General features: G+C 45.9%; 1 protein-coding gene across 1 annotated transcript; it reads left to right on the top strand.

Annotated features, from left to right (window-relative positions):
* Positions 1–13666: 13666 nt before the first annotated feature.
* RIPPLY3 (ripply transcriptional repressor 3) lies at positions 13667–22579 on the top strand. The gene is made up of 4 exons (XM_080820747.1): positions 13667–13819; positions 14712–14778; positions 18745–18812; positions 21452–22579. The coding sequence occupies exons 1-4, from the start codon at positions 13716–13718 to the stop codon at positions 21774–21776; spliced, it is 564 nt and encodes a 187-aa protein (XP_080676873.1). The 5' UTR covers positions 13667–13715; the 3' UTR covers positions 21777–22579.
* Positions 22580–23599: the final 1020 nt, after the last annotated feature.

Below are 23599 nucleotides of genomic sequence, written 5' to 3'. Positions count from 1 at the left end.
GGATCTTGGACTTCTAGCCTCCAGAACTGTAAGACAATAAAATTGTTGTTTTAAGCCATCCAGTTTCTGGTACTTTGTTACAGAAGCCTGGGAAACTAACACAGTCTCCTAGAGTTTTCGTCTGGGGCAGGTCGTATCATTTCCATGGGATGCACTTGGAGACGGTAAAGTCGTGTTCATTATGTTCCATGAGTCATGCATAAGTATATCCCATTCCTCCAACCCTCCTGTGCCATAAATCTCTCAGGGACCAAGAGACTGTAATGGGCTCCTGGCACAGAAGCCTGGGCCCATAGGGAGTGACAAAGGAATGAGGACGTGGTTAGTGGTGACCAACTCAGGCACCTCTTCCAAGAATGTAGTCTGAGATAGAGTCATGAATGGGCATAATGGTGTACACCTGTCTAAGGTTAGTTACCAAGGCATTGCTTGTAGCAACAGAAGGTTGGAAACTACCTAAATGTCCATCACGTAGGGATAGTTAAATAAATGTTGATACTCCACACACTGGCGCACTGTACAACTCTTAAAAAAAAAAATTGAGGCAGCTCTTTGTGCATTGATACAGAGAGGGAAATATCTGGAATATGGTAATCTACCTTTTGTGTAAAAGGCGAGGGGCTGATAAGAAACCATAAGTGTATTTGCTTCTATTTGCATAAAGAACCCTAAAGTCTGCACAAGAAGCTTTGGAAAGGGGGGGAGAGGGGAATGGAGTGGAAAGGCACAGGGGTGGGAAGGAGACTTTCTTACTCTGCCACTCTTTATGCTGGGTTGTTTTTCAAGCCATGTGAACACAAGATCTGCTGATGAAATGAAAAATGAATAAGGAGGGGGCGCCTGGGTGGCTCAGTGGGTTAAAGCGTCTGCCTTTGGCTCAGGTCATGATCCCGGGGTCCTGGATGGAGCCCCACATCGGGCTCTCTGCTCGGCGGGGAGCCTGCTTCCCCCACTCTCTCTGCCTGCCTCTCTGCCTACTTGTGATCTCTGTCTGTCAAATAAATAAATAAAATCTTTTAAAAAAATGAATGAGGAGAACGTCAAGACAACTGGTTTTCCTAGAGTGAGGGGTAAATTGAATATATAGTTGGCCTTTGATCCACATGGGTTTGAAGCGCACAGGGGTCCAATTATATACAGATTTTTGTGGCTTTTTTCTGTGAATACAGCACAACACTGAACTGTATTTTCTCCTTTGATGTTCCTTTTTTTAAAAAAAGATTTTATTTATTTGAGAGAGAGAGAGAGAGCGCGCGCACAAACGGGGAGGGGCTGAGAGAGAGGGCTGAGCAGGGAGCCCGATTCGGGGCTCTGTCCCAGGACCCTGAAATCATGACCCAAGTGGAAGGCAGACACTTAACCAACTGAGCCATCCAGGATTTCTTAATAACATTTTCCTTTCTCTAGCTTACTTTACTGTAAGAATACAGGCACAAAACATGTTTTAATCAACTGCTTATGTTATCAGTAAGGCTGCTGATCAACAGTAGGCTATTAGTGGTTAAGTTTTGGGAATCAAAGGTTATATGCAGATTTTTGATGGTATAGGGCGTGGCACCTCAACGCCAAGTTGTTCAACGGTCAACTTGTATTGAATATCGAGGAATTATGGAGATCTGGAATACTCAGTCAAGAAGTTAGGAATTGATCAGAGAATCATGAGATGTTTGAACAAGTACTTAGCATCACGAAAAATCACTCAAGGCAGTGTATAGTCTAGATCGGAGGCAGGAGAGACCCACATGGGGAGGGTGTGGAATAGTGAGCAGGGTCAGGAGTGGCAGTGGGACTGGAGACATAGGTTTTCAGGAAAGATCTAGAGAGATAAATTCCAGATGAACTTCTTACATATCCAACGCTGCTTGAAATAAATGGGTCATAGCCGTAGAAGTTATTTTTGCTTTGAGTGTATTCATTTATATGTGAGTGTATTAATTCTAATTTTTCTGGCATACAAAACACTGTTTTAAGGCTGCCTATGTTTTAGACCTTATTTTGAACTATATTTGGAATTTTTATAAAATATTTCATTTGTTTATTTGAGAGAGAGAGAGAGAGAGAGAGAGAGAGAACCATACAAGAGTGAACACTAGTGGGGAGGAAAGGGAGGGGCAGGTTCCCTGCTGAGCACAGAGGTGGACATCAGACTTGATCCCAGGACCCTGGAATCATGCCCCAAGCTGAAGGCAGATGCTTAACTGACTGAGACCCCCAGGTATCCCTATATTTGGAACTTATATTGCCACCATAATTAAATTTTAACTTCCTAAGATATATGCTAGCTAGTTTGAACTTTTTTCCTCTACACCCTAATGTTTAGGTACACTTTTTTAGAGTTCTTTCCTCAGGTTACAGAAGCTAACAATACTTTCTGTTGTGTTCAGTGAAAATCTTTGGCTCTCTATATGGTAAATATTCCATCTTACATTAATCAAAACTTACCTCGTTCTGGCATATCTTTTTTTTTTAAATAGATTTATTTATTTATTTTTAGATTTCATTTATTTATTTGACAGAGAGAGTGAGCGCACAAGTAGGCAGAGAGGCAGGTAGAGGAAGAGGGAGAAGCAGGCTCTTCGCCGAGCAGGGAGCCCGACATAGGGCTGGATCCCAGGACCCCGAGATCATGACCTGAGCCGAAGGCAGAGGCTTAGCCCACTGAGCCACCCAGGCGCCCCTGTACATTTTTTTTTTTTTAATTTAAGATTTATTTCTTTGAGGGCACCTGGGTGGCTCAGTGGGTTAAGCCTCCGCCTTTGGCTCAGGTCATGATCTCAGGGTCCTAGGATCGAGTCCCACATTGAACTCTCTGCTCAGCAGGGAGCCTGCTTTCCCCCCTCTCTCTACCTGCCTCTCTGCCTACTTGGGATCTCTCTCTGTCAAATAAATAAATAAAATCTTAAAAAAAAAAAAAAAAGATTTATTTCTTTAAGAGAAAGAGACCAAGGGTGAGGGGTGGAGTGAGAGAGAGTCTTAAGCAGACTCCACACTGAGTGTGGAGCCTGACACGGGGCTTGATCTCACGACCCTGAGATCATGACCTGAGCCAGAACGAAGAGTCAGACATTTAGCCAAGTGAGCCACCCAGCCATCCTCATCCTGGTGTATTATTAAAATTAAAGATCCTCCTTGACCCTGGAGCATTATTATCACTTCTGTATATTCTTAATTGATAATATTTCATTAATTCAAATATTTATTGAGCACCTATTATGAAACATGGTATAGAAAAGGTTTCTAGTTGTCTCTTAGTACCCGTTCTCTTCTTCCCCCACAATAGCAGAATTGTCAGCTGGACGCCTGGTAGTCCAGAACAATGACTGCGCTTCCCAGCCTCTCTTGCAGTTGGTGGGGCCCTGTGGCAGGTTCACCAGAGGATGTGAACAGATGTGCAACATTTGGGTGTTCTCCTGAGAGAGAGGAACAACGCCGTTCCCCTCCACTCTCCGTCCTGCTGCTCTGAACGCGGACAGAGTGATAAGCCCTCTTGGAGTGTGAGGATGTTGGCAGCAGCTGGAGGAGGTGGAGTAACAAGACAGAAGGAGCCTGGACCCTGTACAAGCGAATGGAGCTGGGCCCCCTCCCAGCTCCGGACCACCTCTGTCCCGCCTCTTATGTGAGAAACGGGCTTCTATCTTGTATAGGTCACTATCACGTGGGGTCTCTAAAGCACAGCCAAGCTTACCTCCGTGCTAATACACAGACTGTTCGGGGCTGGGGAACAGAGTGAGGAATGCAGTCCCGCTCTACTTGGGAAGATAGATGCTGTAAAAAGTAACACAGGTTGTTCATTTAAAAGTCCTGTAGTGAGTGTCAGTTGCGTACCACGCACCTGTTCTGGGAGTATCCCGCCAAAGGTGAGATAAGGCTGTGAGCAGGAAATGAGCCAGAATCAAGAGTCTGTGGCTTAACCGACTGAGCCACCCAGGCATCCCCTAATCTCCTCTTACGAGAGCACCCGTCATGGCACCTGGCTGGCTCAGTTGGAGAAGTATGTGACCCTTGATCTCAGGGTTGTGAGTTCGGGCCCCAGACTGGGTGCAGAGTTATGTTGAAAAATCAAAATGTATTTTAAAAAAGATAGGGCGTGGGGTGTCTCAGTGGCTCAGTGGGTTAAGCCTCTGCCTTCGGCTCAGGTCGTGATCTCGGGGTCCTGGGATCAAGCCCCACATGGGGTTCTCTGCTCAGCAGAGAGCCTGCTTCCTCCTCTCTCTCTGCCTGTCTCTCTGCCTACTTGTGATCTGTCTGTGAAATAAATAAATAAAAATCTTAAAAAAAAAAAAAAAAGATAAGGTGCCTGGGTGGCTCAGCCAGTTAACCATCTGCCTTTTGCTCAGGTCATGATCTCAGGGTCCTGGGATCAAGCCCCATGTCAGGCTCCCTGGTCAATGGAAAGTCTGCTTCTCCCTTTCCTTCTGCCCCTTCCCCGAACACGTGTGTGTGTGTGTGTGTGTGTGTGCGCGTGTGTATGTACATACTCTCTCTCAAATAAAATCATTAAAAAAAAAGAGAGAACGCCAGTCGTATGAGAGTAGAGCCCACCCATATGACCTCATTTGGCCTTAATAACTTCTTTAAAAACCTTATCTCTGGGGCACCTGGGTGGCTCAGAGGGCTAAGCCTCTGTCTTTGGTCCAGGTCATGATCTCAGGGTCCTGAGATCAAGCCCCACATCCGGCATCCAGCTCTCTGCTCAGCAGGGAGTCTGCTTCTCCCTCTCTCTCCTGCTTCTCTGCCTACTTGTGATCTCTGTCAAACAAATAAATAAAATCTTTTTTAAAAAATTAAAAAAAAAAAAACCCTTACTCCAAGAAAGGGAAACCCCCTTATACTGTTGTCAGAATGCAAACTAGCGCAGCCCTTCTGGAAAACAGTATGGAGGTTCATCAAAAAGTTAAAAATAGAGCTACCCTACGACCCAGCAACTGCACCACTAGGTATTTATCCAAAGGATACAAATGTAGTGATTCGAAGGGGCACATGCACTCCAGTGTTTATAGCACATTATCAACAATAGCCAAATTATGGAAAGAGCCCACATTTCCATTGACTGATGAATGGATAAAGAAGATGTGGTATGGGGAGGCTCAGTCAGTTAAGTATCTGACTTCAGCTCAGGTCATGATCTTGGGGTCCTGGGATCGAGCCCCACATCAGACTCCACACTCATCAGGGAATCTGCTTGCCCCTCTCCCTCTCTCTCTTCCTCTCATCCTGCTTGTGCTCTGTCTCTCTCAAATAAAAAATACAACAAAAAAAGTGTGAAATAAATAAATACAGATACACACACATAATGGAATATTACTTGGCCATCAAAAAGAATGAAGTCTTGCCATTTGCAATGACGGGGATAGAGTTAGAGGGTATTAGGCTAAGTGAAATAAGTCAGTCAAAGAAAGACAAATGCCATATTATCTCATTCATATGTGGAATTTAAGAAATAAAACATGTGAACATTGGGGAAGGGAAAAAAGAGAGAGAGGCAAACCATAAGAGACACTTAACTCTAGAGAACGAACTGAGGGTTGAAGGAGGGCGGTGGGTGGGGGGATTGGCTAGGTGGGTGATGGGGATTAAGGAAGACACTTGTTCTCATAAGCACTGAGTGTTATATGTAAGTGATGAATCACTAAATTCTATTCTTGAAACCAACATTACATTATATGTTAACTAACTGGAATTTTTTTTAAGATTTATTTATTTGAGAGAGAGCTTGCACACACAAGCTGGGGGAGGGGAAGAAGGAGAGAGAGAGAGAGAGAGAGAGAGAGAGAGAATCCCCAAGCAGACTTCCTGCTGAGCATGGAGTCCAGCGTGGGGCCTGATCTCAGGACCTCAGTGTGATCATGACCTGAGCTGAAACCAAGAATCAGATGCTTAACTGCCACCCAGGTGCGCACTAACTAGAATTTAAATAAAAACTTAAAAAAAAAAATGAAAACGCTATCTCCAAATACAGTTATGTTTTGAGGTACTGAGGAGTTAGGTCTTCAACATATGAATAACAGTCTCCTTTTTAGGGGGTCCTGGTTGCAAGGCACAGGGCCGTGCCTGTCACCCCATGCAGACAGGACAAGAAGAGATCATCGAAGCAGGCTCCGGTGAGCTGTGAAGGTTCTTGGGCATCACGAATTCAGTCCACCTCCTGGAGAGCCAGGCCAGGTCCAGCTGGCATGTCACTGGTGTCACTGGGGAATCCCAGTGGCTGGAGACAGGTGGAGGAACAGGTCCCCGGAGATCTTGGATGGCTGTTGAGCCCTGGGGTGAATTATGACAGTGTCCACAGGAAAGAGCAAAAAAGCAAAGCAGAGGTGCCAAGTCATCGTATCAGAGGGGTAGGGCTGGGGTTTAGGGCAAGGACCGGTGTAGCACAGGCAATGGGGACATCAGAAAGGACTGGGGCCCGGGAAGGGAGTATTCATCCAAGTACCAACGGAAAGATTAGCTGTCAGATATGATTAGCTCGTATCATGGAGTTATACGATGATCTCAGGGTCATGTCCTGTGGGACAGAGCCTCCGTCTTCATGAGCCCCTACAGGCATGCTGCTATACCCATCCTTGGGGAGACGATCTCCCTGGCCATATGCTCAAGCTTTTGCCAGCCTGGGAAAATAAAATGGGCTGATGCCAGGTTAGAAAAAAATTACCGTATATTTCCAGGAGCCGTAGATTGTCTAGGATTGTCCTGCTTTTTTCTCCTCATGTTTTCCACACCTCACCGAGCTCCATCCACAAAAAAGCATCTTCACTTTCAACGGAGAGGCAGAGAGGCAGAGTTTACAGGGAGGGTCTGAATTTCAACTTCTCAGAATAGTAGCAGAGTTTCAGCATGACCCTAAATGGTTTCACTTGAGAATGAGCTAAAGGTCTTGCTGCCATCATCCGTTCATCTCCCCACCACAATTTATCTGTCATATCGCTAGTCCCTTGGGAAGCCAGTGTGACTGCAGAGGGACACCAATTCTGACAGATGACAGGGAGTTCTGGCTTCCCCAGGACATGCTTGCCAAGCCTCAGATTCGAGTGAGTCTGTCTGGGTTCATGTCCCAGCTCTGATTTTCTGGGTGATCTTGAAGAAATGATTTAACTTCTCCATGCTTTGGTTTCCTTACCTGGAAAATTTAGATAACGTTCTCTCCCTGGGGCACCTGGCTGGCTCAGTCGGGGTAACATGTGACTCTTAATCTCAGGGTTGCGAGTTCGAGTCCCATTTAGAGATTACTTAAAAATGAAATCTTAAAAAAAAAAAATTCTCTCCCTTACACGTTCTTAAAGACTGAGTGAATTGATATCCATAAACCATAATGCCCGACACGTAATAAATGCTCAATAAATATTAGTCAAAGTTAGCATTACTACATTAGCCGTTACTAATGTCATAGGCAAGTCTTTTCCTGAGCGTCTGTTACCCAGTCTGTGAAATGGAGAGGAGCCAGGAATGACAGCCACGTCACTTCCTGCTCTGGTATCTTGAGTTCTGGTTCTTCTATCCTGCCGGGTCCTTTGTTTTTTTTAACTGTTGTTGTCATTTTGTTTTGGTTTTGGTTTTGGTCAGGCAGCTCTGCGAACAACCCGGCAAGCTGTAAAAACTAGGAATTTCTTCGCTGTCCTCTAGACACAACTGGAAGTGTCAATCTCATTAGAGTCACCAACTCGGGGGGCCGGTTTACAGATGCCTGGGGGAGGGGGGGTGTTCATGTCCTGGAGCCACTGGAACAAATTACCGCAAACTAGGTGGCTTAACGTAACAGAGAGTTGTGCTCTCACAGTTCTAGAGACCAGAAGTGTAAGATCAAGCTGCCTGCAGGGGGTTTCCTCCCGGAGGCTCTCTGGGAGAATCCGCTGCAGGCCTCTCTCCTAGTTTCTGGAGGCTGCCCGCCCCCATTAGCATCCCTTGTCTTGTGGATGCCTCGTTCCTGTCCCTCCTCGGTCTTCACACCTCCTTCTTCTCCACTTGTCTCTGTGTTTCCAAGCTCCCTTTGCCTTCCACTCATGATTTCTCTGATAAAGATACCTGCCACTGAATTTCAGGTTCACTATAAATCCAGGATGATCTCCTCTAGAGATTGTTAATTACATCTGAGAAAAAAAAATTTTTTTAAGTAAGGTCATTCACAGGTTCTAGATTAGGACTTGGACGTATCTCTCTGGGGGACACTATTCAACCCACTACAGGTGAATGGCACCCTGCTTACTTTGGGCCCAGTCTAAAGTGAGATTCTCGTGTTTATCATGTGTCATAGGCGGATAAAACAGGCTGCTTTCCAGATTCTCTCATTTGGGGTGTGAAGTCAAAGTACATAATTAGGCAATTCCAGAGTACTTAAGTACTTCTTCCTTTTCATCCAAAGCAAACTGTAGGCACAGCTACACACCTGCCAGCACTTCCTGGGCGTCGTACTATGTCAGATGCTGTTCTAGGTGGCGGGACACAGTAACGAACAAAAGCAGACAAGAGCCTCATCCCCGTGGAGCTGACAGCCTAGTGAGAGAGGCAGACAATCAATGAAATACATACATTTAAAATATAATGTGTTTAATGTGATAGGTACTATTGAGAAAAATAAAGCAGAAAAGGAAGGGGGAGAGGAAATGCCAAGGGGCATGCATCTGTGTGTGTGTGAGTGTGTGTGCATGAGAGAGAGGTGCTTTAGACAGGTGTCTAGCAATGGCTTCATCCTCAGGGGACACTTGAGTAAAGACCAGAAGAAGATGGAGGACAAGCTATGTGGGTATATGGAAGGAGGCTGTTTGGGGCTGTTTGGGGCGGAGGCCCTGAGAGGTCTGTCTGGGATCCTTCTGGTCCACAAACAGTCCAGAAGCCTGGGGCTCTAGAAGATGGGCTGGAAGGGAGAGCCGTAGGGGGGATCTGAGAGGTAAAGAGGGCAGGGAGGAGGGCAGGGAGCTGTTGCAATGGTCCGGGCTTGATTGCTGGGAGGATCTGGACTTGGTTCCAGCACCCAGACATTCGTCATCACACAGTTAAGCTACAGACGTCTGCAGTCACAGGGAGAAGCTTGCTTACAAATGTTTATAACATCCTCCTCTTTCACGCCTTGAAAACAAATTCCTTGTTAAATTTTTTTTTTTCCGAAAACGAACTCAAGCTTTAAGAATTCAAAACCCAATATGTCTCATCTCTCAATTCTACTTCTGAATACATACCAAAAGACTTGAAGGCAGGGACTCATACGAATGCTGTTCTTAGCAGCAGTATACACAATCGCCAAAAGGCTGGAACAAGCTGTGTCCAATGAGGGATGAAAGGATAAACGAAAGTGATCTACACATACAATGGAATATAGCCTTGAAAGGGAAGGAAATTCTGACGTATGCTACAGGTAGATCAATGAACCCTGAGGACATTATCCTTAGTGAAACAAGAGGACAGATACTGCTTGATTCCACTTACATGACATACCTAGATAATCATTCATCGAACAGAAGGTAGAATAGAGGTTATCCGGGCAGAGCAAGGGGGCAATGGGAATGTATGTTTAATGGATTCAAAGTTTCAGTTCCGGATGATGAAAAAGTTCCAGAGATGGGTGGTGGTAAGTGGTTGCGCAACAATGTGAATGTACTTGATACCAATTAAAAAAGACTTAAAAATCCAGTTATGGAATCCATACGTCACAGGGTAAAGGGCACAGTGCAGGAGCATAACTTACAGAGCTGTTGAATCTCTGAGTTGTACGCCTGAAACTAATGTAACATTGTGTCAATTACACTTCAATTACAATTAAAGTGTTTACGTTGGTAGATTTTATGTTATTTGTATCTTACCATGATTTAAAAAAATAAAAACCAATTAATTTCTTAAAAACAAAAATATCCCAATGCATCTTATTCCCATGGAAAAATATACTTTTTTTTTTTTTTGTCTTTTTTTGTCTTCAGAACAATCTCTTAGAAAATAACATCCACAGCAAGAACATCTTGAAGCTTCTAAATCAGCTTTGGGAATTGTGGAGCACTTTGTGGAGCAGAGAACAGGAAACAGGGTCTGTCTAAACACAAGGAAAGGAAACAGTCATTTCCCTGCTTGTCTTCAGCAGTGTTTATGTAAAAATATTCTGCCCTCTGAGATGTTTTGACTTTTGGTATCCTCCTCCTAGGCAAGCCGGAAACCCTGAGGGTTGACATCTTCACTCTTTGTTTCTAAGCAACAACTGAAAGTCAGCATATGAAAAAGAATTTTTAATTAAAGAGAACAGAGCAAGAAATAGAACCTCAATTTTATCTCTTTCCCACATCACCTCCGAGGCAGGAATCCAGGCACTTGAAGCCATGCAATTTTTCCCAGTTTATAAACCAAGAGTTTAATTAAGTTTCTTAAGATTTCTATACCCTTTGGCAAATTATTTCCTCTACTACAAACATCTTCCTTGGATCCCCAAAAAGTTTAAGAAATAATTATAACATACTTGATAACACAAAAGTCCTTTGAGTTGAAAGTCCTTGACTCAACAGCAGTTTATTTCTGTTACTGTATTTTAATTCTACCTGCAGAAAGAACTCAAAACACACACCCCCCTTTATCCTGCATTACCAATGAACTTACTTTTCATTAAATATATTTTCAGCAGAAACATGCATAGCTATTAATTTTCATTATAGTTTTTGGAGTTATATCCCAAGTCCTCGAGGGTAGAGTATTTACATAATCTTTTGGAACTCTTCTGTAAGGAGACTTGCTTATGCTTCTCACTTTTTTTTTTAATAAGGTTTTATTTATTTATTTGACACAGGGAGAGTGATCACAAGTAGACATAGAGGCAGGCAGAGAGAGAGGCAGAAGCAGGCTCCATCCCAGGACCCTGAGATCAGGACAAGAGCTGAAGGCAGAGGCTTAACCCTCTGAGCCACCCAGGTGCTCCTTGATCTTTGTTGATATCAGTATGAACTCATTGATATTTATTATATACTTTGGGTATAGTCCATAACTACTTGATACCGTCGCTGAAATTGTCGCTGCAGGCCATGTGTTCCTCCATATGCTTGGCGGTGGAGGAAGAACAAAAGAAAACAGGAAGACAAAACTGAGTGTTTACTGTGTGCAGGCACTGTCTTGGGTCCTTCTTGTCCTTGAAACTTACTTTAGCAGCATTCAGTGTCTGAGTTCCATGTACCCGCAGGAGCACAAGTTCTGGTGTTCTAACCAGATGGTGACTTTATGCCAATTACCCTACCTCCCTGAACCCCCATTCTTAATCTGTAAGATAAGGATAATGTGTATTTACAGGGTTGGGAAGAGGATTATGAAATTAACTAGCTTATGAAATTAATTATGGGCTTCACAAAAGGAACAAATGAGTCCAATTATAGGAGGTGCCTGGAATTGTGAGAGCCACAGGAAGGAGAATGGTGGTACCAGGAGCTGGAGCAGAGGGGTGTCAGGAGTTTGTGTTTTACCGCACAGAGTTACTGGGGCTGGATGCACAACAGTGTGAATGTACTTAATGCTGCTGAGTTGCATTTGAAAATGGTTAAAATGGTAAATGATGTGATGCATATTTTACCACACAGAAATATATGCTCATTGTTGAAAATTTAGAAAAAAATTTTTAAGTGTTTTAAGTCCTTAGTGGGGGACCTGGCTGGCTCTGTCAGTAGAGCGTGGGACTCTGGACCTTGGGGTTGTAAGCTTGAGCCCCATGTTGAGTGTAGAGATTACTTAAAAGTAATTTTAAAAATCTTTTAAAATTTTTAATTTTTAATTAAATAATTTATTTTTTATTATGTTCAGTTAGCCAGCATATAGTGCATCGTTAGTTTTTGATGTAGTGTTCAATGATTCCTTAGTTGCGTATAAGACCCAGTGGTCATCACAACAGGTGAATAAAAAAATTCTTTAAAAAAAATCCTTGGTAATGCCGGTACTCAGTGGCTGCTTCTGTTTGTCATTTGTAGCCCCTGTATAGTCTGGATCTTACTCTTTTAACACTATACGTATTTCCCCAAGCTGGTGAAAACTCAATGACCATTTTATTAGCTGCATGATGGTCCACCATCACTGATTAGTCATTGATTAGTCATTAGTCATATTTTTCAGCATTATAAATAACACTACAATGAACATCTCTCTGTGAATTATTACATCTTTAATACATACCCAGAAGGAGAATTACCGAGCCAAGAGAATTACCGAGTTTAAGGCGCGTGATATACGCTGTCATACTTAGGAAGGTAATCCGACTACCTTGCCACAGGCTACCTGAAAAGACACTAGTTTGAAGGCGCCCACAGGGGCTGCCCAACGTTAAATACAGTACTTTTTTGTTGTAAAGTTGTCTGCTAATGTTGTTCTTCGGTTTCCCCTCCCCCTCTGTTACACTCAGTTTTCTTTAATCATTTGTACGAAACTGTATATAGTAAGCTAATTAATTTTCCCTCGCTGCCTTTAATTGGCGTTAATTATTGTCAAACATCTGTTGCTTTTAAGAAAACAAAATGTGGAAATACTTTTATTTCTTAAGTTCGTTGATTCCCCCCCCCCCCCATACAGCACACGGAAATTCCCATAAATCACATAGAGTAAGCTCCAGTTCGTCTGTGGGGCGCGGAGGAGCAGAGGCTATTCAAGCAAATACCCCCTCCCCCCCTGCCCGGACTCCAGGCCCGCCGCCGCCTTCGGTGTTCTGTCGCCGGGGCAACGAATAAACCAGCATTCCTTCCACCTGACCCTGCGCTGGCGACGGTGGCAGCTGCGCTCCCACGCGCCCTCGAGCCCTGCAGCCTGGGGAAGTGTCCTCAAGGCCGGGCGTCGGCGCCTCCAGGCTCATCCAGGCGCTTTCTAAGCGCGGCCGCCGGCTAACCGGAGGCAAATCGCTCGCACCCCTGGCGGAGTCATGCTCTTTCCCAAGACCCGGACGGTGGGCAGCGAACTCTCCTCTCTCTCTCCTCTCCGCGGCCTTCCACCGCCTGGAAGCGCAGCCGCGTCTCCACCCAACCCGCTTCGCTCAGCGCCGTCGGGGCGTCCCGGGCGCGCGCTCCGGCACCGCAGGCCGGGCAGGTCTACGTGGGTCCCGAGACATCCGTAACTGCCCCCGCCCCCCGCAAACCGCGCGGCTCCTTAAAAGGGTGGACGTGAGAGCCTCCGGGAATCTGGGCACCTAGACGCTGCCGCAGGAACCAGAACCCCTAGGCCTGCGGGGAGCCCCAGAGGGGCAGGAAGAAGCCAGGGACCCCTTCGCTCCCGCGCGCAGCAGGGGAGGCCCCCGAGCAAGTGCTCCGTCACCCCCGACCCCATAGGGAGGGTGCCCTACGGAACCCCCCCCCACCCCAACACGACCCTTCTCCCCGCGTCGCCCGAGTCACTTCCCGCCGCCCACTCCCCAAGCTTCCTTTCGCCCCCGGCGACCCTCCCTGGGTTTCCTTTGTCCCCTCCACACCCTCGCCCGAGCTTCCTGAGTCCTTTCCACGGATAGTTTCCCCCTCCCCCACCTCACTCCCCCCGCGGCGCCCCTTCTGAAGCTTTTCTCCTCCCCTCCCCCTCTCGGGCTTCGCGGTCCCTTCCCGGAGCCTCTCCTGCGCCCTCTCCTGCGCCCTGCCCTCTCCGCCCCCTCCTCGGTTTCCCTTGTCCCCTCCCGCCCCGCCCCCGTTTTTAAACCTGGCGCGGAGCGCCCTGGTAGGTGAGCGCCCTCGCCCGAGCGGTTAGAGGCGCGGCCGTGTCGCTGGCGCCGCCGGAGAGGCGCGGGCTGCGCGGGCACCATGAGACCGGAGGCGGCGGCCGGAGCCCGGGACGCGCGCGGGCGCGTCTGTCACTGCCCCGCGGCTGGTCCCCGGAGGCCACCGCCGCCGCGCGGGCCCGAGAGGTGAGGGTGTCCCCGCGGCCCCCTGGACGCGTCGAGAGGCGCGCGGCGCGTCGGGGCAGCGAGCGCAGAGCGGGATGCCAGCGCCGTGGAGCCCCCCAAACCCGGGCGGAGCCCCGGAGCCCGACCGCGACGCCAAGCAAGTTCCTTAGCCTTGGACGGGGACGCACGGTCCTCTCCATTTTCCACGCACAGAGCCGAAGTGCGGAGGCCCCGGAGGCGCACACCAACCAAATGGGCCAACGCTTCCATTCATAGCTCTGAAATTCACCGGGCTGGGAACTTGAAGGCTCGGGGCCTCCCAGCTAGCCTTCCAGAGGGTCCCCTGACGTTGACTGTCACACTCTTGATGACCGTCTTTGTTTGCCCTGCACTTGGGGCTCAGCCCTTTCAAGATAGTACAGTTAAAGTGTGGAAGGGGCTGGGTGGCTAGGCAGCCAGAGAGGAGAAACCCATTCCCCAACCCCCCTTTTGCATTGTAGAACCCTGTGGAATCATCTCTGCGGGGTCAAGATCCTTCAACAGCAGAGGGGGTGCGGTTGAATTTAATGAGCAACAAAGTAGCCAGCTACAGTGGGGAATCAAGGGAAGACTCCATTTGGGTTGGGAGGGGAAATCTCTCAACTTATGTGTCCCCTGATAATTGCATCAGATTTGGGACTTCTGGAAGCCAGTGAAGGCAGAGAAGTAAGAATGTGGCAGGAGAGGGGGAAAAAACCCAAAAAACCGTAAATGGCATCAGTTTATTCACAGACTGAGAACTTGAAAGAACTTTCTATGGTATCCAGGGACTCTCAGTCAAACACTGGAATTGATAAGAACGATAACTCTGATGATATAATTTTAAAAGGCAGCAGAAAATTCTGGGGTTCACCTCTGGTCCCTGCCTTTCCAGCCCCACACCGTGGAGACCTTGGATCCTCACATCCCAAGAAGCTGAGCTGACCAGAACTGGAAGCCGGGTAAGGCTAAGGTGGGCATTGTGGTATCGAAGGGTTCAGCCAGAAAGTGGCACAACTCAAAAATGACCATGAAAGGCCTCCTCGGCCCGTCCCTCCCTTGGTCCCCTAATGCAGAACTGCCTGTGGGCCCGGGAGAGGGAACCTGGGTGAATGGGCAGTTGATCCGACCTGAGTCACATGTATAGACTGGGCTCCTGCTTGCTTTCTTGAAAAGCAAAGCCACTATGGCATAGCTCTTTCAAGGGCATTCATTATAAGAGAGTTCTAGAAAAGAGCGAGCGAGAACGAGAGAGATTTCTTTATGTTGACACCCCCCCGCCCCCCCCCACACCAGCAGGTGGAGAGAGGAGGGGAGAAGACTGCCCCAGTCCCCCTTCTGAGTGTGCCATTACTGGCGGGCTGGTACCACAGTGCAAATAAGGGCAGAAACCAGTCTGGGGTGCCCAGAAGTGGTGGTTAAAAGCCCCCCACCCATCATCTGGCCCTTCCCGAAGCACTTTTGGCCAGTCTGCAAGCACTCCTGGGGTAATTCATGTTGTCTGAGCAAATACACTCCCGCCAAGGCTTTGTGGGTAAAGATTAATCTCCACAATTCTTTTGTTTCCTGCATTGGTACCTAAATTGCTTTATACTTATTGAAGTAATGGCTTGCTTTCATAGAATTTACCTTTCCTTTCCAAAAATCTTAAAATGTAAGCTGATGACTGTTATAATGCTGGAGAGCTAATCAGGCTGAAAAGGACCATGCATTTAACTTACCCAACACGTGGTATAGGTTATGTGTACAGTTATTTGTAATATGATAAGAAACATCAGGTGCACGAAAGCCGACCTTTGACTGTATTTTGATAATTCAAACTACTTTACTAGATTAGCTTGGATAATGGAAGTTTTCATTGTTGCTTTTATTTAAAAAAATGAAACAGGCAATCTGTATCAGATTAACGAGGTATATGATTTTGTAGCCCAAGTTACTCTTAAATACGTGCAATATCTAAATAATGGAAAATAATTAACACCTTTTGCATTCAAGCTCAAGTTCTTAAACAATAAGATTTAAAAAGTGCTTGAGAGAGGGAGAAATTATAGAAGTTCACAATTGTCCATTTTTTTGTTAAATGAAATGTATAAGGAGCCTATCACTTGTTGTAAGAATAAAAATACAATAGCACAGTATAGTATGCAAGGCAGATGGGTTTTTTCCTCTTAGGATGAGAAGGGTATTTGTGAGAAAAATGATTACTTGCAGGAAAGTGTTAAACTGTAGGAAGTTGCTAGTTGATCGTCAGCGTGGCACGGTTGTGTCCATGGATTTGAGGGGGGGTTGCTCTCAGGGAGCTGTAGAGCACGCTTGCCTGGCTAGCTTTTTGCAGAGCCCAGCTGGCCAGGCGGAGAGGACAGCGGCGGACCACCGCAGGGTCCACGCACCGCGCGCTGTTCCGGGACGCCCCGGGCAGGGTGAGCGCAGCCTAGCGCAGGAAGAGAACGCTTCTTGCTCAGCAGCGCCCTCTCCCGACAATGCGGGAAAATTCCTTGGCTCCGGAGCTCTGTTGCGTAGTATTTCTCGAGAAATTCGAGGGCGGGGTTCAAAGCCCTGTGCCCTGAGCACCTGGGTCACCCTCACCCATTTGGTACCCCTACCTCCCCTTGGGAGCTGTCTCCCTCTCCTGCCTGGGGAAAATGAACCACAGCCTAAGCCTTTGTTGACCTCTGTTATACTTCCCTCCTGGCTGCTTGCCCGCCTTGCAAGGGAGGTGATTTCCTGAAAGGAGATGTCTGGGGCTGTGTCCTGCTGGGCTCATCCTCCCATGTTACAGGCTCCTCGCCCCCCCGCCCCCCATCGCTTTATCGGAGTCAGAGGCTGCGTGGGGAGGAGAACCAGAGACTCTAATGGAAGTCTACTTTTATCTCTTCTCTTACTCCTAAGGACACACACCCCTTTCCTTGTATACATTTCTGATGCCCTTGAATTATCCAAGTGTGAATGTGTAGACATTTCTGCGAACAGAAGATGATCTTTAATTAGAAGATATTTGTGGCATAAAGCTATGTATGTTGGAGGGTAAAGTTTTACAGGTTCTAAAGGCGTATTTTATGTTTCACAGAGTCTGGTTAGAATTACTCACTTAAAGGAAGCTGTTTTTCTGTACTAACACTGTCTTTTGCGGTCCACCAAAGTTTGCCCTGTTGCTTTAGATGCTGTCCCCTCACAGGATGTAAAGTCACCTCTGACAGCGCAGGATTGCTTACCGTGTTAGTCGGCAATTAGGGGTATTTTATAATTATAACACAGCTTAGCACAGACATGAGTCTCTGGAGTCCTCAAAAAGTGAACTTCATTTTGGAGAAGATTTTGTTCAAAGAGCTTCATTTTCTTTCCCTGGCATCGCTCATCACAGCGTATTGTAAAAAATACAGTTGGTAAAATATAATGACATTTGTTCACAAAGGCTACACAGCTATCACTGTGGGATGGACTGGGTGTGATGATCGTTGGTGACGAACCATCCTCGGAGTCCTTTCTCGTCCTGCTCTAGCAGGTTTTGTCTCACTCCCGATCTGGTTCCTGCTAAACTCCATGCAAACCCAAGCGCTGGGGTTTCTCATCCATTGCCCTAGCTCATTTCAGCTCACTTTCAAGCAAAAGCGTCTCTTCCCGCTTTCCATAGTAACTACAACTTTCGGAGCTCTGAGATCGAGTGACAGTCGCCAGCTTTGCAGCCCCTCAGATCATCTGACCACAGTTCAGGCCAAGTTCATTGAGATTCAGGACCTCATGAATTTGGGCACAATGGGGTCAGGCAGAGTGTGACTGTCCCTTCACCTCCCTAGCACCAACGCTGGTCACCGCATGGACAAGCCTGGCGTGCGCTCTCTCTCTGCTTGTATCTTATCTCCATCAACGTAGCCCTTAGTTCCTCAGACTGGCTTCCCTCTCCTCCACTCGTGACATTCAAGTGGTCAAGTGGTTTTTTGAATACGACTGAAGAGCCCTTGGAATCCACCTTTCCTTTCCCTTCCTGTCCCTGTTCAGACCTTTATCCCTTCTTGACCGGTGCCTCCGAGCCCTTACCTCCCCAAGCTAGGCTGTTGCGCTGGTCCCTGGGGCCACCATAGCCTTGAACTACAGATCTGACGGTTGAACTCCTGACTCAGAAATCAGTGACGGTCTCTAGTGCTTCTCCCGGATGAAACCCAGGCTCAGAAGTAGGTCCTCAAGGCATCCTGTGATGGGGACTCGGCTTCCTGCTGGGGCCCATTAAATAACACAGTTTCTCCTTTGTTCTGCACTGGGCTCCTCACCCTTCTCCGCCTACAATCTCTGTTTTCCGGCCCCTCAGGATTTGATGTTCCCCTCCGCCAGGAATGGTCTCGGACTTGCACACCCAAATGCTGTTGATGTCTCCGCCAGGCCCTCCGTGAACCTCTTCTTCCTCCCTGCTTAGAATTGTTGGCATCTTGCTGTAAGAGGCTTTGTAGCGTAGTCATTTGCCTACGTGTGTCTTTTCCCATTAGATTGTAAAAGCCTGGGGGCACCTGGGTGACTCAGTCATTAAGCATCTGACTTCGGCTCAGATCATGATTTCAGGGTCCTGGGATCGAGTCCCATATCAAGCTCTCTGCTCCTCCCTCTCCCTCTACCCTTGTTTGTGTTTCCTGTCTCGCTCTCTCTGTCAAATAAATAAACAAGGTCTTTAAAAAAACAAAAAACAAGAAACGCCTGAACTGAAGGACTGTCTGGGACTCATCTTCCTGTCTTTGATCCCTCACAGTGCCCAGGACATCTCTGGCAGCAGGAAGAGAAAGAGGCTCACGAAATACCGTAAAGGTGTTTAAACTGTCTCTAAATTCGTTTTGCTACTAAGAAGTGCAAACCACTTAGATTTTCTTTTCTAGAATTTCAAGATGCTACCTCAGAGGGATGTGTTTGACTATGTCTGTGTTTGTACGTGTCTGTCTTTACAGCTGGAACCTGGAGGTGACCAACAAACTCCGGGATCAAAGGGGGCCTTTGGGTTTCAGCATCCTGTAAGGTAACATGACCTCACAGTAAGAAATAGATTATTTTCTTTTAATAGAGACATAAATACACTTTCGTGCCTTCAACTGTGCACGTTCTCAACAAAGTAGAAAATAATTCTGTATATTGTCTAATATTTAGTTATTATGACCTCCCAAAACTTCAAGGATATTGTGTTGGGTTTCTGGAATCCATTCATTCATTCATTCATTCATTCAGTGTTCTAGTTGCAGATTGGATTGACCTCTTTCCTTTACGTCTTTCGTTCATACCTCTCATTACATTTCATGTCTTGGGTTAAATTCAGCGGAGTATGACTTGTACATGTGTATCTGCTTATTTACTGAAGTATTTAAGTCCATTCCGATTTGTCTCGCGGATATCAGTTAGTATACTGTCTAGAGCAAAGTAAACTTTCCAAATACGTGTGTGACCGAATGAAGGGCTGGGGGGATGGCTCCACCACGGTTGGCCCCTCTAGCCTTTCTGTGCTCCCACGGTCCTGGGGGTGACAGCACCCGCACTGCTGTGTCCCTCTTACATTCATCCACTGAAGCAGGTGGCTCTTGCTCAGGATTCATGTCTGTTTCTCTGTCTCTTTCTCTCCCGGTCTCTCATTCCCTTCAGCAAAAGGAGCCACTCCTCCTCAGAGTATTTTTACCCTGGTTATCCCGGAAGACTGAAAACTTGAGTAAAATCCAGAGATCCTCATTGCCGGCGATGAAATCGAAAGCCCTTCCGACTGGTCAAAGAGTGATTTCTGGAAAAGGGAAGCTTTTCCATCCCCATAGGATCACTTGGGAAGCTTTATTTTTATTTTATCTTTTTATTATAAAAAATTTCAAGCTTACACACAAGTGGAGAGAAGAGTCCTGTGAACCCCCCTACATGCCCCACCCTCAATAATTATCAACAGTCTTCAGATCTGATGGTGTTTATCACCCTCTCCCAAGTATGTTTTTATGGTTGTTAGAATTTTTTTTTTTAAAGATTTATTTATCTGAGAGAGAGAGTTCGAGTGGGAGGAGCAGAGGGAGAGGAAGAGAGAGAATCCCAGCCAGACTCCCTGCTGAGCCCAGAGCCCAGTGCTGGGCTGTCTCACGGCCCCCCACCCCACCCCCCACCCCCCACCCCCAACCCAGATCATGACCTGAGTAGAAACCAAGAGTCGGAGCTTAACAGACTGTACCCCCTGGGCACCCCTGTTAGAATTTTAAATCAGTTCCAGGCATCTTACAAATTCAAATTCCCCTATAAATAACTTCAGCATTACAGGCTAATTTTTAATATGGCCTAAACTATGTTTATATTTCTGTCATTATCTGTAATTTATATAATATAGAAATACATATAAATTTAAAGAATATATATATACATATATATGAATATACACACACACACACACACACACACACACATATATATATATATATATATATATATATATATATATAAAATAGAGAGAGAGAGAAAAAGAAAACCATATAATGGTGTTGTTTGTTGCAGTGGTGGTTTGTTGCAAAGTTCCTCGACCCCAGCTCTGCCAACACTTTGAGCTGGACAATTCTTTGTTGGAAGGCGCCCTGGCGGATATGATGGGATGTTTACCAGCATCCCTGGGCTCCGCCCACTCATCTAGTAGCTCCTCCTCAATCAAGGCAACCAGAAATGTCTCCAGACCTTGCTAAATGCACTCTGGAGGTTGAGAATCCCTGATTTATCAGGAATCTTAGGAAGGTCAGAAGGGTGCTTAGGTGGCTCCGCGGTTAAGCATCTGCCTTTGGCTCAGGTCGTGATCCCGCCCTCGTCCCCTCCGTCATCCGTCATCCGACTCCTTGCTCAGCAGGAAGCCTGCTTCTCCCTCTCCCACTCCCCCTGCTTGTGTTGTGTCTCTCTCTCTGTCAAATAAATAAATAAATAAAATCTTAAAAAAAAAAAAAAAAAACCTTTCCATGTATAACTGTAATCCTAAATTCTATAAAACCCGGATTTGGAGTTCCAAATTTATGTATTTAGTTTCTTTCCCTCCTTCCTTCCTTCCTTCCTTTCTTCCATCCTTCCTTCCTTCCTGTTCTTTAGACTAGACCCGTAGTCAGGATTACCATTTTCTGTTCTGGCGAAGTGAGGAACACACCCCTACAGCTTCTCTATAGCAACTTCCAGAATAATTAGCTGCTTCTCTAGACTGGGGTTTCAGAGCCAGATTTCCTCCAGAGCCCGAAGGGTCACAACATTCCCCAGACTTGGGGGTGTTGCGGGGGGGATAGGGACCTAACCTAAATAAGACATATATTCTCCAGGATACGTGACATTCTCTCTTTGATCAGAATGAGACTCTTCAACGTGAAACTCGGTGTTTTAATTTCCTTTTACCTTCACGGAGGCACACCCTTTCTCCCGTGGTGGTCTAAATCAATCTGCTCACCCCGATTATAGGCTCATTTCTGAACTGGTGTGTGGGGTTCCTTTTGCCAGGTCTCTCTACCTGCTCACGGTTTTGTGTTCTGATGATTTAGGAAACACTCTTTGTGCAGCGAAGGCAAGATCAGAGAGGGAGATCGGGGGTTAGCTGCCTCTAGGGGAGAGGACCCACTAGATGGGAGTTTGCCTGTTTCTGGGTGATTAATGGTGTATTTGTTTCTTAAATATTAGACTTTATTTACCCATTTCAAAGCGCCAAGAGTATCTGCAAAGTTCTGGGGAAAAAGTGCTGGCCAGTTTCCCAGTGCAAGCCACAATCCACTTCTACAATGACGAGTCCGATTCAGACGATGACGAGCAAGAGGCAGAAAACCAGACTTCCCACCTTCAGCCCCGGGAGACACAAGGTCTGGCGGAGAACAGCCCAGGAGGGAAGGGCAGAGGTCAGCCGACAAACCCAGGATGGAGCTCTGTAGGGCACAGTGGCCTCGGTGGGAAGGGTCCACTCCCTCATGGTGACCCTCTGGGGGGCACAGAGCCTGCCTCACCCAAATAAATGGGGTCTCTCTCCCCCACACCAGACTTGGCTCACATGCGCTCTGGGGGACCGCTGTGCATTTCCCCTGGTGTACGGGGGTCGGTGCCTATCTCTGACCAGCACTCCAGGCACAGCGAGAACTTGGCTCGTAACTTTTCCTGCTCCTGGTGATTCTCTTCAGGGCACTCATGCACACCATTGGAAAAGGTTTCTAGAACCAGGAGGTTTGTGTTAACATGGGTTGTTATCAGATGGGACCAAATTTCAAAGCACGTTCATAGTACCACTCTGTCATCAAATGATAGGTCATCCCAGTATAGATTAATAACCCACTGATGCCTCTCACTTGACCTCAGACTCGTTATGTAGCTAATTCTACTTTTGTAAGCAAAAGGATTTAGACGTTGTCCAAGGGTGGACGTGTTTGCTTCATGGCATTTCAAAAATATTTATGAAAAATAAACAAAACTGAACAATTTCCGTAAGAGTAACAGAAATTTTAAATATGGATTTTTAGGGGAACAATTCTGGTTAAAAATTTATGATCCTTGTCTAAGGGCTGAGCGTATGAAGATATAGAGAAAAGAGCTTTAACTCTTAGTTGAGAACTGGTTCGGGCTTGTTACTTGAATAAAATAACACTGTTTTCAATCAAATTATCTAATATAAGATTATTTTCATTTTTTTATATTTTGATGATCAAATGATTATGTTCTACAAGTTTATTACTTATCTTATATGTGATTGTCTTCCTATATATAGTATATTACATAAGTTTATACTTGAAATAAATATTTTGAAAGACATGTTTGATAATCACCTTTTTTGTGTCAAGACAATTTTATTTATTTAGATTTCCTTTTTTTGGAGTGATCTCTACATCCAATGTGGGGTTTGAACTCACAACCTCGAGATCAAGAGTCACACATGCTCTACCAACTGAGCCACCCAGGCGTCCCATATTTAAGACAATTTTAATTTTTTTTTTTTAAACTTTATTTAGTTACTTGACAGAGAGAGAGAGAGCGCGAGCACAAGCTGACAGAGTAGCAGGCAGAGGAAGAGGGAGAAGCAGGCTCCCCACTGAGCAAGGAACCCAGCATGGGGCTCCATCCCATAACCTTGGGATCATGAACTGAGCCGAAGGCAGAGGCTTAACTGACTGAGCCAGCCAGGTGCCCCAAGACAGTTTTAGATTTAATTAGTGCCTGCTGTAAAGTTTTCATAAGTTTGTCAGGATGTTTTCATATTTAACTCTTTAAATGATATTGTTTCTAAGAATAAAAATATACATATAAAAAACAAAAGAGATGAAAACCTCGATGCCTAAAAAGTCCACTGATATTAAAAAAATTAGAGGAATACATGCAAATATTTTAACAATCCAAACAGCATAGAAAAGTGTACATTTGCAAAAACTCACGCTTTCCTGTTTTCCTCTTTCTCTGTGCAAAGGTACCTAACATCATTTGGTTTTGATTGCTGCTCCCCTTTAGAAATTACTATTTGTTTTTTTTTTTTCTTTCTTTAAAAAAAAAATAACTGGAAATTTGTACCTCTTAATCCCCTTTCTCTATCCCACCTACCCCCCACCTGCCTCCCATCTGGGGACCACCAAGTTATTCTCTGTATTTAAGAGTCTGTTTTGTTTGTTTGTTCACCTGTTTTGTTTCTGAGATAACGCATGTGAGTGAAATCATATGGCATTTGTCTTTCTCTGACTTATTTCACTTACCATAATCCCTTCTAGTTCTATCCCGTGCTGTTCTAAATGGCAAGATCTCATTCTTTTTTTTTTTTTTAATGGCTGAGCAAATTCCGTTGTGTGTGCTCATGCGTGC

Source organism: Martes martes (assembly GCF_963455335.1).
Source record: "Martes martes genome assembly, chromosome: 1".
Classification (NCBI taxonomy): Eukaryota; Metazoa; Chordata; class Mammalia; order Carnivora; family Mustelidae; genus Martes; species Martes martes.
This window is presented reverse-complemented; position numbering and strand designations above follow the sequence as displayed.